This window comes from Clinocottus analis, unplaced genomic scaffold, assembly GCF_023055335.1.
Source record: "Clinocottus analis isolate CAN_PGR_092001 unplaced genomic scaffold, fCliAna1.0.p SCAF_2, whole genome shotgun sequence".
Taxonomy (NCBI): domain Eukaryota; kingdom Metazoa; phylum Chordata; class Actinopteri; order Perciformes; family Cottidae; genus Clinocottus; species Clinocottus analis.
Window position 1 is genome coordinate 10,478,022 of NW_027175931.1, and position 15,337 is coordinate 10,493,358.

Genomic DNA, 15,337 nt, shown 5'->3' on the forward strand with positions numbered 1-15,337 from the left:
CTTAACACAAGTAAATTGTCAGTGTACGGGCATAGACGAGTATAAAACAAGCTTTATAGTTAAATACGACACAAAACGATTGCTTTCCCCATAGACTGAGACGCTTTGCGTATGTTGTCCGACGCAATGGATTCTTGTGACGACGTGCGGGAAAATGTGAAGGTAAGTCCACTTCAGATTCGTCTTGAGTTCAAAGTTCCGTTTTCTTCACAAAACCAGTTTTGGCATTGCATACTAGTACATAGCTGTGTTTAATTCATGCACTACTTAATATGTTCCTGAAGTTGAAAATAATAAAATCAAACAAATACAGATGATGATGATGATGATGATGAAGAGGAAAAACCTTTTATTTGTACATTATTCATGGACCTTGTTTTACTTCATTACGTAATCTCTTTCAATTGTAGGGACTCTGTTGAAGGAATGCAATGGTAGTGAGGATATGATTTTTGTAACACTAGTTTCTGTGAGACCTTATGTAGTAAAATGTAAAAGCATGCAGACAGTTGTTAACCATATATAAACTACTGTGTGTGCAGAAGTACTATGGCAGCCGACTGGAGTCCTCTTGTGATCTGCAAACAAGTGCTACCTCTTGCAGTTTGCCTTGCCGCCCAATGCCAAGGAGTGTCAGGGATGCACTGAGCCTGGTTCACCCAGAGGTAACAAAAAGGTCAGCGGTGAAATCTCGTAGGACCATTTATTACTCGGCAACGACAAGAGCACAAAATAGAGACAAGGCTCGTACACATCAAATACACACACGCAGCCAGCGATAGGTCGGGGGGGAAATCCATACATGACAATGCGTCAGTTTCACTGTAAAATGTACTTATTGAACCGCTCTGTAAACACACTAGAAAGCTCACACATACTGCTAAAAAAACCTTTTGAACATCCTCCTGTATTGTCTATTACTTAAATGTGCAACTGATTAGCTTTAATTCGGTGAATACAAATGTAATCCAGCAGAGGAACTATCTTCTGTTCTGGTCATTATTCTACTGTTGTCCGAGCGTCTCTCTGTATTTCTCACCATTGCGAAGTGCCATAGTTGTTGTACACTGTTGTCATTGACTATTCTTTTCTCCAGATTTTTCGGCTGTGGCCTTCCCTTCCCAGCGAAGCTTGAGGGCTGCAAAGTCCTGGACCTGGGCAGCGGCTCTGGCAGAGACTGCTATGCCTTCAGTAAACTCGTTGGGCCGAGCGGACATGTGACAGGGGTCGATATGACGGAGGAGCTGGTGATGACGCATACATGTTCACACAATGTTTGACACTCTAAATTTGTGTGTGTTCTACTAACCATCTTGTATTTCTTTAGATCACAGTATCTCGTCAGTACATCGAGTATCATCAGAAGAAGTTTGACTATGAGAAGTCCAATGTAACTTTTGTCCAAGGGTACATGGAGAAGCTCAGTGAAGCTGGCATACAGAGTGACTCAGTGGATGTTGTGTTGTAGGTTTAAAACATGGATGTGATCCTACAATACATTATCTGTTAATGGACTTTCTGGTCTGTTACAAAAAGAAAGCTTTATGTTGATAAACAAAACAGTTTTTCCCTCTCATGTATTCAGATCCAACTGTGTAGTCTGTTTGTGTCCTGATAAAAGAGCGGTGCTACAGCAAGCTTACAACATCCTGAAGGTTAGTCTGAAGAACCTCTATCAGCTGCGTTGATGTGTAAAAACAAAGGTGTACTGTACTGTAAGGGAACTTTCTGTATAGTACTCATCACTCATTTCACACAGGAGGGAGGTGAGCTGTACTTTAGCGACATGTATGCCAGCAAAGTCGTTCCTGATCACATGAAGGAAGATCCAGTCCTGTGGGGTAAAACAACGCTACATTAATGTTCAAGTCATTGTGAAAGAGCAGGGTCCCTGCACTGCTGATGGACAATATAATCTGTGTGATCTTTGTTTTTTGGAACAGGTGAAGGAATGGGTGGTTCTCTGTTTTGGCAAGATCTCATTTTGTTGGCTCAGAGCGTGGGTTTCAGCGCTCCACATCTTGTTTCAGCCAGCCACATTGTAATCTACAACAGTGAGCTCAAAGCAAAAGCAGGTAACAAAAAATACAACATTGGCGTGAAAAGATCATTTTTGCTCTACAATTGAGCCAGTTGTTTTTTTCCCTAGGTGACGTCAGCTTTGCTTCGGGCACTTACCGGCTCTTCAAGCTTCCCAAAAGTCCAGTTGTATCTAAGGCGACCGTGACCTATCAAGGAACTGTGGCAGATTTCCCAGATCAGCTAGACTTTGATTCCTCCCACTGTTTCAAGGTATAACAAAAAGCCGTCCAGAGAAGGCTAATCAGGCTAATATTATTAATTATTATTTAACACAAGATTATTTACTCACGTGTGACTTATTGATTCAGTCATAGAAAAATCTAATCTAATATGTTGTTGGAAAGATTATCTGTTTTCTTTTGTGCAGAAAGACGTGGCAGTGGCAGTGAATGGAGAGATGGCAGCAATCCTCCAGAGATCTCGTTTCTCCCCAGATTTCAAAATCCAAGTATCGGCTCAACCAGAGGCCGACTCTGGGTCAACGCCACAGGTAGCTGATGTTTTGGGTTTACCTGAGCTACGTTGCTTTAATTCTTTTTAAATAAAAACATGCATTCAGAAATAATGTAGTTGACCCATGTTTTGTATGCAAGACATGTTGCAAAGTTCTACAAAAAGAAGCAATATTTGTAGGAACAATTTGTTTCTGTCTCGTGTGACAGTAACCATGAATCTTCTCTATTTCTTACTCAGTACTGCCACCTCAACCCATTTCTGCTGGCTGACAAACTGGGATCCTCAGTGAGACAATGCTCCAAAATAAGCAAATAAAGACGTAGCTGAATCCTGAGATTGTTTGGCAGATCATACTTCAGATCTAAATAGAACTGAAAAAAAGATTGTTACACTACTAAAAAGAGTTTGATTAGTTGATTTTTAAAATGCATAACATAAGACTAATCATGGTGTGTGCTTGTCACCTAGATCTTGTTATACTGTAATGTTGTCAAAGTTTAGTTGTTTGATGGAGAATGCTGTTATAGGCATATCATAAATAAGTCTCCAAATTTTAAAATAGCATTTTGTATTAATCATTTTAACTTTTGTTGCTTCAACCTACTTGAGAAACGTCCAAGTAAACAAACAAGAAAAAGGTTTTGTGTACAAATGACAATAAAAGCATCTTGTCAGTGTTCTTGACTGTATTATTTCTGCACCATGAAAGAGTTACTTTTGGTTTTCATACAGGACTGCATGACACATCTGATAGATCATGTCAGTATAAGAGTGGAGAGACAGGACACATACAAACAGGGTTTATACGATTATATGGCTGAGCACTCAGTTTAGACAAGCCTGAGATTCTGATAGGTTTAACTATTTGTAGCCAGTGACATGAGCAAGCAAAGACAACAGAGTGGACTTCCCTTCTTGCCTGGCACACAGACTGAAAACAGCAATGAACAACAAAAGGGAAAGTAAAACTCCAAAGACCTAAAAAAAATCCCTCTGATGTTTAACAAGAAATGTTCCAAATACATCTCAGAAGCAACTGTGATAATCTAAAACAGAAAAAAAGTTATCAACTGATGAGTAATTATTTATATCAGTGTAGCAAACAATTGAAGGAAAAACCTATGACAGACAGGAAACACACCTTGACAGCAGTAAGGAGAATATGGACAATCAAATTTGTTTCATACCTGAGCTATGTTATGCACCACAAAACATTCAGCATTAGGTACATTAAAGGTAAGATTACACAAGATGCTTTCATTTCTACTCATTTGGATTTCAATTTCCAATTTTATGATAAAGACAAAACAATAACATCTCTGCTGATTCTCTCTGATTCTATTTAACAGAGGTATTGACAAAAGTTTTTTTTTTTAAAAGGCAGGTTTAAGGCAGGACTGGACGGCTTGGATCGCGCCATCGTACCTCAACTAGAGGGGTGTCGTCAGCGGCCAGGCGATTCCAACCACTAGGGAGAGAGGCCTCCTCTCCCCCGGCCAATTAAACATGGACTTGCCAGCTCCTATATATTGTGCCCTGAAAGTCTCTCCTGTGCCATGGAGAGCTCAGGACATGAGGCGTAAAGTACCAGTTCTTGTTAATTTATCATTATCACGTTATTCTGATTTTGTTTTTATTCTGATATTTACAACCTGTAAATATCACTGGGGCAATAAAATTCTTTTTTTTTTTCACACCTTACCCCATCTTCTCTGCTTTGCTTACCGTGGTCCTTCACAGTATTACATCACCGACTATGCTACAAAATACTATTCAATTGAGTGTTTATGGAGTCTTAAAAGTTTCAAGAAAAAAACATTTGTATATATTTATATTAGGAGGCTAATAATAACAATAATCACAGACTGTGACCATTTAGATGCCCCGTTTAGTAGAGTTGTAGTGACCACAAGAGAGGAACAGGAAAGAGAAAGGTGCCATCCTTCGTCACTGGTCACATCTGCAGCCAGCTCAGGTCATCAGCTCTGAACAGGAGGATGTGAGAAACACATATTTAGAAAAGAGTAGCGTCCAGGCGTTGAGCGTCACTCTGGGATTTGAGATACGATGCTGTGGAAAATTAAGTACCTTGATAATTTATAGCCGTGTGTAGCGTTTACATGACTGAAGTTATCCAGGTTTCCCACAAGTGTCTGTCATGTCTGTACCAACTGAGTTACAGTATAACAGTTAGCTTCTATAATAAATATGTTTCATATTAATGGATCAAATTAATTAAAGTAAAGTGAAAGGTGTTGTTTGTACCGAACGAGCCACAGAGACTGATCAACTTAAGCACAAAAGAGCGTCATTTTGGTTTTACATAGTGACCAGCAAGTGCAGCATTCAGCAGCTATATTTGGTGGAGAGCAAAACAGAGCTTAAAGGACAGTAAATACTGGAAATGTAAATGGACTCCAAAGTAATTATTATGTTGCTTCATATCTGCTGGATGAGTACATAAACAATATTTGCTCCCAGGTTCTCCATATCTACCTAAAACGTAAAGCTTGTTTCCGCTGCCCCCGAGTAGCCAAAATAAACAAGGCATTTCCTCCAAGATGACATAACGCAGCTGCAGAATATATAATATTTCCACGTATTTAATGTGCAAACAGTACATAAACACATACGCTAGTATGACACTCACTGAGCCTGTGCTTTTGTTATCATCTGGCCAGTCGCCATCAGCTCTGCAAGACGAGCCACAGCAGGGTCGAACATCAGGCTGGCCGCCGCGACCACCACCTCATCTCTGTTAAAAAGGGCAGATGAAAAACATTCAGCACACGGCAAACATTCATATTCAGCTGCTTTAGGAGTTATTCCACAGCTGCTCACTTGATGTAAAACGCCAGGAACTTTCTTTCTTCCACTTTGCCTTTGAATATGATTTCTGTATATCCTTCCCCATAGCCTAGAATTAGGAAATAAAAAGGAGAAATAAGAATGACTATAGGGGGTTTTATGAGTTTAAATACTATAATACAAGGGTGATACTTTCCCCAGTAAATACTCTACCCGTGTATCGGATACTCTTCCCAAGTAACACAGTCCAGAAAAAAGGAACAGACTCACATCTGGTTGGTTTCTGCAGCATGTTCAAGGCAGCTACTCTCCCTGAGGGTTAAATAAACAACACATGAATTATATGACATGATAAAATTCAGGATAAAAAATATTTGGGATAAAAATAAAAGATGTGTGATGCAGAAATATCTAAAAAGAACTCAGCCATGTCTGAAACATGCAACCGGCTCTCTGAATCCATCAGTTACCTTGAGCGTGTGACATTTGCCAGTGACCCACGTTGACCCTTTGGTCTCCTCGAATGGTCAGAGGGAAAGAGGTAACATCTCCAGCACTAAAAATATCTGGTACATTAGTCCTCATGAACTGTCAGAAAAGATAAAGGCGGTAACAGCAGAAGCCTTAACATTAGGCTCACAGAGACACAACATAGTGCTTTTTGTTTCAGTCACGTGGACACAACATAGCTGTTAGATTCAGGAAAGTTACAATATTAATATTTGGCCACGAACAAGCCGTAAAAGTCAGAACATGTAAAGCTGTAAAGCCATGTTCATCCTTCATCAGTGATGTCAATATCACAGTGATAAAGGCTGTGTTCATTAGGGTGTTACCTTGTCAACAATCACAGCTTTTCTTGAATCAACTTCCAACTTGCTTCCTCCCAAGAAGTCTGAATTGGGGATTACACCTAAAAACAGAGATCTTTGTGTTTGAGTTCTGCAGAACAAAATTTTTGTAAATGATCTCAAACTTGATCTATGCAATATGAATGACAAAAGTACCAATTCCGACAATCACCACATCAGCTTCCAGGAAAATACCACTCTTCAGCACCACCCCCTTCACCTGGAAGGAATATATTGAATATATGGGTAAACAATAGGTTTGAAGCGGCACAATTCCTGTTTCAGTGACAAAGGGTATGTTTTACATGTCACAAGAGGATAAACACAGGTGTAACTAATAATATAGATGATGGCTGGATTCCTTTGAGCCGCTTCAGTTTCAGGGTACTGGTATTGTGCATGTTGTCATGGCTTACTGAGACACTTGAACATAACATAGCCACTGTTAATGTTATTATTTACACCTGGGCATATCCTACAATGAAAGATAGTCAATGCCAATAATGGAGTAAAAGAAAAGTCACCTTGCCGTTCTCCCCTTGGATCTCAGCGACACTGTCATTCATGTAAAACTTTACATTCTGTTCCTCCAACATCTAAAACAAAGAAACTGTGTTTTAAACTTTGCTACATGTGATGAAGTCACATTCAGCGATAACAGTGACAATCTACCGTCATCATTGCTTCTTACCTGCATACACATTTTGCCGATCTCTGGTCCCAGTGATCGTTCATACGGGTATCTGGAAGCGCCAACGACGGCCACACTGGCAGCTTTGTTTGATAAGTAGGATGCCACCTCCATCCCTATTGTGTTGATGAAAAACACTTCAGCGGTCTGCAATGTGCGTGTGACTACATGGCCTGTGAAGCAGCCTAATCTAGCACCGTCAAATTCTTCCACAGCGGTGTGAACGTTGAAAGAAGTGGCTATGAACGACGCAATGACACTCTCAGAATGGGGCTTGATGTCAACCCGGTAATCAAACACTCAACTCAAAGACGCACTAGTTTCATTCTGCTGTGTTGTCTAGAAAGTGAACCTGGAGACCTATGAAGGAGGATCCGATCACAACAGCTTTCTGGCCCAGACCAGAGTTGTGAATCTCTTTGGCGTCTTCATATCTCTGCAGCAACTTCACTCCCTGCAGATCCCGACCAGGACAGTCGAGCGGTCGCGCTCTGTGAACAAAAGGAGGAGTTCACTGTAATCCTTGCTGTTGTCACATGGACATTCATTCATGAATGTGTCCATTGTCGTTTTTGTGCTAAGTAAGTCTTATGACACCAGAGTGTGACAAAACAAATCGACAATATGTCCTATTGTTTGTGGAAAACTTAAGGACTCTCACCGACAACCAGTTGAGATCAGAAGCTGGTCGTAACGCTGCAAAGAGCCGTCACTCAACTTCACCGCCTTATCAGCCGGGTTCACCGACACCACCTGCAACCCAAGTAAACTTATTAGAAGAGGACCACGTCTCCATAAGACATTGCTCATTATTGTCCGTTATGCCTCTCACCTCCTTCTCTGTCCACACCTCCACCCCGTGCTGCTGATAGAAGTCACTCGGTCGGAGGAGAATGAGGCTGCTGTCCAGATCCAAAGCCTGAAAGGGGAAACGTCTAAATACAGGTTGTCGACACCGACGGAATAATCTACAGACTCAGGATGAATACAGGTTACTTTTCCTTTTTGGATTGAGTCCTCACCTTACTCAGTTTGGGCTTGTCATAGGGAGGCAGGGAGTCTTTGGTTATTATGATGATTCGACCTTGGTAGCAATTCTGCCGCAGTGTTTCAGCACAAACCAGCGAGGCAGGGCCTGAAATTACAAAACCTATATTTAATGTGTCATTTTTCAGAGCTTAAAGCCGCACTAGACAACCAAGTGTACTTGAGCACAAGTCTCTTTTTGCAATTACTTACTAGCAGGGATTTGTGAGGACCCGATGAACGTCTTTATTATTAATGTATCATGTATTACATCTAGTCATTACCTCCTCCTATCAGCAGAATAGTGTGTTTGACATCTGGCACCCTGCTGCACATCTCCTTTACACGCTTCATCAACTTCAGAGACTGAGGGAAACAAACAAGGGACAGTATGAAATAGAGTTGTTTAATACAAAAGAAAAGAAAACAGTGTGAAAATGTTGTACCTGAATGGCTATCACTTACCTTTTTGTTAATGGAAACGTACACCTTGCCATCCTCGACTTTCACCTGTGAAATAAAAGTGTACACTGATCATAGCAGTCATTTGTCTGCAGCAGGTGGAATGTTGACAACGTCATCTATTCTACAACAAAAAGGGACATATGTTGAAAGAGTGAAGAAGTTCTTGGAACAACAGATTCATCTGGTAACAGAATGCCAATGTACAGAAATATAGGGATATGTCAAAAATGCACATTTCTTGCAAAATGTTAGTTAAAAACCATGTGTTCAACATAAAGTGTAATCTAAATGTGCATATATAATGACAGAAGGCATAACATGTGTTATAACAACTGACAAAATATGCCTCCGTTTGAAAAAAAGGACGAGCTGGCATCATGACATTTAATCCGATCTCTCATCTGCACAGGGTGATTTTGCGAACTTTGCACAATCTGGTACTTTTTGTACCAATTACATGGAAATAATGTTGAAGTAGATCAAATGTTAAAACATGACTGGAACAAACCTCTCTCCTGGCTTTATTAATTTTAAAAAGAGCATTATGAATTGCTATTTAATGTTGATCTCTACCGACATGCTTTACCTTGTAACTAGGCAGACAGTCCAGACCAGGATACTCTTCGATGTCTCCAGTTCTGACATTAAAGCAAGCACCATGAAAGGGACATCTCACTCTATCACCAACCAGCACTCCTGGTTTATTTGATAACATGGAGTTAATACTTCTGCAAATGCACTGCAAAACATTTCTTGAGGTTACTACTTAAGATATGGGTATATAGAGACAGAAGGGTTACCTTTCACAAGAGGAGCGTTGTAATGAGAACACTTGCTTCCAACAGCACTGTACTGACCCTGAGTGCGCACAAGCAACACCTGCTGGTCCCCCACTATCACTTCCTTCATTCTTTGAAAACACAAAAAGGAGAAGAAGAGAAATAGTGAAGAAAGTTTTGCACTTCACTGATTGTGGCCAATTTTTTTTATGTTTTTCCAGTTGGGACTTACTCTCCATCTTTCAGGTCTGCCTCCTGACATACCATCCCAGTCACCTCCCCCTGCTCCTCACCTTCATCTGGTTTTTGGCACAGATTCATTCCTGCAAGACATGATGCGAGACCATATATATATATATATATATATATATATATATATATATATATATATATATATATATATATATATATATATATATATATATGTATATATATACACACACACACACAGTATATAAAAAGGAAACACAATACTATTTTAAGGTGGACTGGTTTTAACTATTAATGGCTCTGCATGGACCCCAGACAGGCTCTGCAAAGGAGACATGGGATATAGGAACTGGGGGGTTTCATTCACTTTATTTTGAATAGACTACTAAATAAACATTCTACTGTTTACCATAATATAAAGTCCACGAATGAGCATCATGTGGTACTTTAAACTCTTTTGGGGTTTTTCCTGTACAATGTTTGTTCATCTGTTGTTGAGCACGTTTACCGTATAATTTGTGCAAATACACTTAACTTACATTCTTGAAAGTCCATAGTTTGTGGTCGTTGTGCTTGTTTTGAAACTCAACTATTCCTTCCACAGCTACACAGTACAAACTGCTCTACTTGTAATCCCAGTAGGGGCTGTTTGCCGGTGTTACGGATTAACAGGCGACCATGTTAACTGGCGACTTTCGGCCGAAAGCGTCTAATGTTGTCGTCGTTACAGCAGATGTTGAGAATAGCGAGGGAACACGTAGCTGTCCTCCTGAATGCCTGTATTGTTTAATTACGGGCATTCAGGTGTGAATCCGTAACACCTGCTGCCAAACGTGCTCTGGTAGATCATGAACAGTGACAGTTAATGGGAGTAACACAAGTCTGACCGGATGAGCATTTTGGGTCATTAGAGATAGTGATCAGAACCAGTTTTTCCCCTTTCAACAGCCGCCACACCTCATCTGTCAGACATTAAACCCGAAAACGTGAACGCTCCATGGAGCGAGCTGCGCTCACCTGTTCCCTTCTGTCGAAATCAGTCAGGAAATGACGCGTCTGCCGGTACAAACGGGTCAGACTGGGCGAAAGAAACTAACGTGCGTCGTTCTGGAGCGAGCGCAGAAACACCACCGCTGTGAATCACGTGCTCCACGCTCCTCCCACAACCAGCCGCATGGAGGAGATTCGACACACCATTCATAAATTATTGAGCAATGGTTAGTCTTGGTTTAAAATCATGTGCTGTTTAATGTCATCAAGAGGCAGATGTATAGTTATCATGTGGGCACGATTCATTTTATTATTGTCATGGAAATATTCCATACACAGAAGCTATATGCTTTATTACCTCTCAAACGATACGTTATTTCATTTTTTTTAAACGTGTATCCCCGTCACTCACAATAATTCCCCTCAAAAGACTCCTATTGTATCTTCCCTTCAATTACACCTGCTGGCAAAACGACATGAGGGGCAGGCTGCTCTTAGGATGAACTTTTACCGAATGGTGGCGCTGTGTCACCAAATATTAAAGCAGTCCTTCATGTCCATGATCCGACTCCAGTCACTTACGATGTATGAAACAGTGACAAATATTCATGATGTTTCTAGCTCCAGATAAAACATTAAACAATATCGATGTGATTGTGTGCTTAACCAAAGTACTGTCGTCCATATTTTTCTAATTACACAATAAACTAATATTTGCATAAGTCCATGGTTGATTGTGACAGAGTGGTTCAATAGTAATTGCTAAATCCATCGACGCTTCGTTTCTGTACTCGGTTTAGTTTAAACTGGTTTACACAACAAAATGTATAGCTTAAAGTTATAGCTTTTTACTTCCGGCAACAGTATTCACGCTTCAAAATTCAAAACAATTGTGTGCATTTGTGAAGATTATGTCGCTTAACAAAACATGTGAGTATCATAAACATGTGTTTGCCACAGAGTTAATTTTCTGCAATAATCCAAAATCTCGGAAAAGATTCCTATTATATTTTTGTAAAGGCCGACCTACAAATGTTGCCTTCACGTGCTATTCGTACTCCGCCCTTCGTTGGTCAGACAGTGTTTCGTGGTTTATTCTAATGTTTCTGCAAAAATACAACGTAACAAAACTTACCTTGGTGGCAACATTTAAACAATAATTCAATGTTTATTCTCTTTATCGAGTTAATGGCTGTCTGTAAAAACAATTGTCTAGTCTGATCTAATTTTGTTTCTTCTAATGTCAATTTTAGAAGTTATGACACAAACTCACAGAGTATTAGGCTCACATAATTGTTTTATAGTTAGTTTTATATGTGTTGTGTTTGTTTGTACAGCAGGTAAATCAGACTTTCACAGGTACATTATGGCTTCTCCTCACTTGTCCCACCTCAACTCCAGTCAGAATGTTCTGGGTCTAAGCACCTGGTCAAAAGATAGCCATGGATAAACCGGTCATTTTCAAATCAGGATTTAGGATTCACTTCCTATTTTCTGTTAAATATTCAAATGCCACATACTATACTAATCAGTTTCTGGGAAATATTTTCACTCAGACTTTGTTTCTTCTAAACTGCTTCATTCAACAAGAGTTTTTAAAATATAACATGTTGTTTTGTCATTATTAGCAGCACTGTATGATTTCTGAGTATATTCTTGGAGTTGTATAGGCTACTTCTACTTTTTGTACATTTCACAACATACTGCATGGCATTGGTACGATTAATTATGTATCTGTGAATGCCTTTCATTATTGCACATCTCTACTATATCTCCACATGCAGATATTTGTTGTACCTCAAACTTCATAATTATAACTTTTACACATCTCCTGGTCAATATGTTTGTACATTATTGCATAAAACTGCACAAAACCTTCCACTTAAACTGTTCTATTTTATTATATTTTAAATCATTACATATTTTTAAATATATTGTATTATGTCTTTTTTGCACGTGATGCAAGAAAACACTGAAGTTAAATTATATTTGTGTGCAAACCTACCTTGCAATAAATCCGTAGCTGACAATTCATAATCCCGACTGCGTTTGAACGTCAAACCATACATAAAACGTGCTCTTGACCACGCCCCCTTCATAGTAGGGCGTGGAAACGCCGTCCTTGGGCTTCTATTGATGTCAAAAAGTTACACAAGCGAGAGAGCTGGTGTTTTACAACAGGACGGTTTCACAACTGTAAAGGCAGCTCTACGCCCCCCCGCTCTTCTCCACCGGCCACACCTGTGGCTTCTTTAAAGGGGGAGCCTCACAGGGAATTACTCCACACACTCAAATCCGTAGAGCAACATTTGTCAGACGTGGAAGAAACGTTTTTTTTTTTTTTTTTGCGTCTTCCTGCGCTTCACGACCCTCTCTCAGTGACGAGGGATGTCAGCGTGACAGTGTCGGAACATATTGCTCGTAGTCGGTTGTGGGTGGACCACTGTAGCCTGTGAAATCTCCACTAGTATTGAACAGATATTTCAGCCATGGAGTTGAGTTCCGTGATCTTAACGACCGGAGGATCCGTCGGGTTTTTCCGACTTGTCAACAATGTGGTCGGAACGCTGTCCATGCCCGAGTCTGCCTCTAGAAATGCATGGAGGTGGAGGAACTACTTTACGTCCTTTGTGCACAGCTCTATTACTGCGATATGGGCAGTGATGTGGTGAGTTTAACTGTCCGAATTAAATCATGAACGGATTGAAATTGCATACTGTTCATATGTCCATCTCGCGAGCATGTTTTCTTAAACTAAATGGATGCTGGCTTTTGGCGCCAGTTTGTTCAAATGTTTCTTTCTTTTTGCCATGCTGTTTGGCCAGATCCTCCACCAATAACTCAGGATATATTCATTTAAATATATATCTGGCCTCTGACACGTACGGAAGCGCATTGCATTCACTGGATAAAAAAAAAATTAGACCCCTTTTCTCGTAATTATTTATGTCATCCTGATCTCGTAATTACAAGAAAAGAAAATGGAAACGTCTGTAAATCCTCTCTCAATGATGGCGCTATCGCAGTAAATCTGCCACTATTACCTTCTCGGTTTGAGACATTAGGAAATACTAATGTTTCTGAGAAATGAGGACGGTATTACATTTAGGAGCTATGTCAACACTGGGCAGGCATCTTAAGGCGTGAACAATGTGACGTGCTGGATGTCGCTCGGTTTCTGCAGGAGCAGTTGAACCAACACGGGATGCTTCATGGATACAAATTCATGAATTTGAAATGCATCCAATCTGGTTTGGTAGTGACTCAAAGAACCGTGCGGCACCTGTTAAAAATCCAAGATCCTCCAGGAGTACAGCTGAGGCAACGGAACCGGCTCAGAAGACGTCTGTCTTGTTGCATTCGGTCAATGTTTTCCTCTGCAACACCTCACTTTCAAAGAAAATCCCATTAACTATTGTCATGCAACGTTTGCTCGGCCATTTCCTCGGTTTCTTGGTAAAACATGTGTTTTGCCGCTTTATCAACAATCATCAGTCTCCTTGTTAGCTACGCTACCTGTACGCTAGCATAACAACCACTTAATCATGCATGTCAGCCATGTCAGCTTTTTTGTTGCCACGGTTACGACGTCACATGGCAAAACGTGACAAAGCCACAGTCGTAAATAAACGTCAAGATCTCGTAATTACGAGAAAAGATCTCGTAATTACGAGATTAGGATGTCGTAATCACGAAAAAATGGTTCTATTTTTTTTTTTATCCAGTGAATGCAATGCGCTTTCGTAGAAACGGACTGGAGGTTACTTTATTGTATAGATATGACTCCCAAATAAAGTTTCCTAAACTGTGAAACACACCTTTTGGAATCATTTATCTGAACTCCTGTGTTCATCTTTGCAGCTTTTTCCTTCACCCACAGATGGCTGAAGATTTGATAGAAACCCACTCGGTGTTTTCTCACGCCTTGGTGTCGTTGTCTATCGGTAAGTAGCCTAAGAGCACTTCCACATTGTTCAATTATGAATTGTTCTGAATGGGTTGGGTCGTGGTGTGGGGGCACCCATAGGTGCTGCCATCACAAGGAAATTCGGAAGCGACATTATCATCCCTTGATCTCCTTTACTTTTTATAACCTTACATGTTATACAATTGCCTTCACACCATGAGGGCAGTTAGAGGTCAAGGGGTAAACCATAAATTACACAACAAAATTACAGCGTAAGCATAAGTTGATATGTAAAAGAATGTTGTCAGACATCAGTGCCAACCTGTCATAAGGCTGTTCATTCTTTCTGACATTGTTCATTTTTACCATTTTGTAGAATAATGGAAAACATACAGGTTTAGGGTCTTTAAACTTTAAACATTCTCACTGTCTTACATGAATGAATTAGAGATGGTCATTGATAATTATGGAGCGTGTTTTCACGAGTACCCTCACTTTAATTTGATACTGACCACATTTACACTTTTTGTGTTGACTGAAGTTCACTTGTCCTACAGATCTTATTATTATTTTTCAACATGGCTTGAAATCCATAATGTAGGCTACATTGACTTTCACCATCTACTCTATGTAGACCAAATTAGAAACTTGCAAGGATTAGATGTAGCTTGACATCATTACGATTTTGTCACATGCAACCGTTAAATTGGCATATTTAGCTTTTTCTCATTAATCCTTTATTAATCGTGTTTTGAAGCAACTTGTGGCACGTGAGCCATCTTATAATCAATACAAGAACTCCCTAAGGATTCCCAGGATGCTTGACATTGTTTCAGGAAGCCCTGGAAGCTGGCAAAGCAAGGGGCAGCATCGGTATTTTAAAATCAATGGAGGGCATTATTATCAGTCCTCGGCACCAGGCGTAGTCCTGTACAGTCATGTGACATCACCAGAACAGAAAGCGCGCAGAAAAAGTCAGTAAATTTATGCGAGCTGTGCACATCAGATGCCAATGGTAACAGTGAGGGGAGTCATTCACTCGAAACACTTCTCCAGAGCCCTCCCACTGGAT

At 40.2% G+C, this 15,337-nt stretch overlaps 3 protein-coding genes across 7 annotated transcripts in view; 2 read left to right on the forward strand and 1 right to left on the reverse strand.

Annotated features, from left to right (window-relative positions):
• On the forward strand, positions 1-3,217 carry zgc:153372 (uncharacterized protein LOC767695 homolog). The gene is made up of 10 exons (XM_068584389.1): positions 1-162; positions 543-676; positions 1,097-1,247; positions 1,328-1,464; positions 1,586-1,655; positions 1,760-1,841; positions 1,944-2,075; positions 2,150-2,292; positions 2,450-2,572; positions 2,776-3,217. The coding sequence occupies exons 1-10, from the start codon at positions 112-114 to the stop codon at positions 2,851-2,853; spliced, it is 1,101 nt and encodes a 366-aa protein (XP_068440490.1). The 5' UTR covers positions 1-111; the 3' UTR covers positions 2,854-3,217.
• aifm4 (apoptosis inducing factor mitochondria associated 4) lies at positions 3,207-13,879 on the reverse strand. Of its 5 annotated transcripts, none has more exons than XM_068584385.1 (19): positions 13,642-13,879; positions 9,391-9,481; positions 9,180-9,289; positions 8,966-9,075; positions 8,380-8,424; positions 8,199-8,280; positions 7,911-8,023; positions 7,721-7,807; positions 7,550-7,641; positions 7,249-7,379; positions 6,889-7,004; positions 6,722-6,793; positions 6,354-6,417; positions 6,183-6,259; positions 5,817-5,934; positions 5,560-5,658; positions 5,380-5,455; positions 5,189-5,293; positions 3,207-4,523 (listed from the first exon to the last, which is right to left on the reverse strand). In XM_068584385.1, exons 2-19 carry the CDS (start codon positions 9,477-9,479, stop codon positions 4,493-4,495), a joined length of 1,617 nt encoding a protein of 538 aa, XP_068440486.1. In that variant the 5' UTR covers positions 9,480-9,481; positions 13,642-13,879; the 3' UTR covers positions 3,207-4,492. The 5 variants fall into 5 exon arrangements, with proteins under 5 accessions (XP_068440486.1, XP_068440484.1, XP_068440485.1 ...); XM_068584383.1 differs by lacking the exon at positions 13,642-13,879 and adding an exon at positions 12,364-12,406; XM_068584384.1 differs by lacking the exon at positions 13,642-13,879 and adding an exon at positions 10,386-10,512.
• tlcd2 (TLC domain containing 2) overlaps positions 12,625-15,337 on the forward strand; it is a 20,665-nt gene continuing 17,952 nt past the window's right edge. Inside the window, exons 1-2 of the mRNA XM_068584390.1 lie at positions 12,625-13,026; positions 14,220-14,302. Of these exons, the coding sequence (XP_068440491.1) occupies positions 12,848-13,026; positions 14,220-14,302 (262 nt within the window). The 5' untranslated portion in view covers positions 12,625-12,847. The remainder of the gene's footprint in view (positions 13,027-14,219; positions 14,303-15,337) is intronic.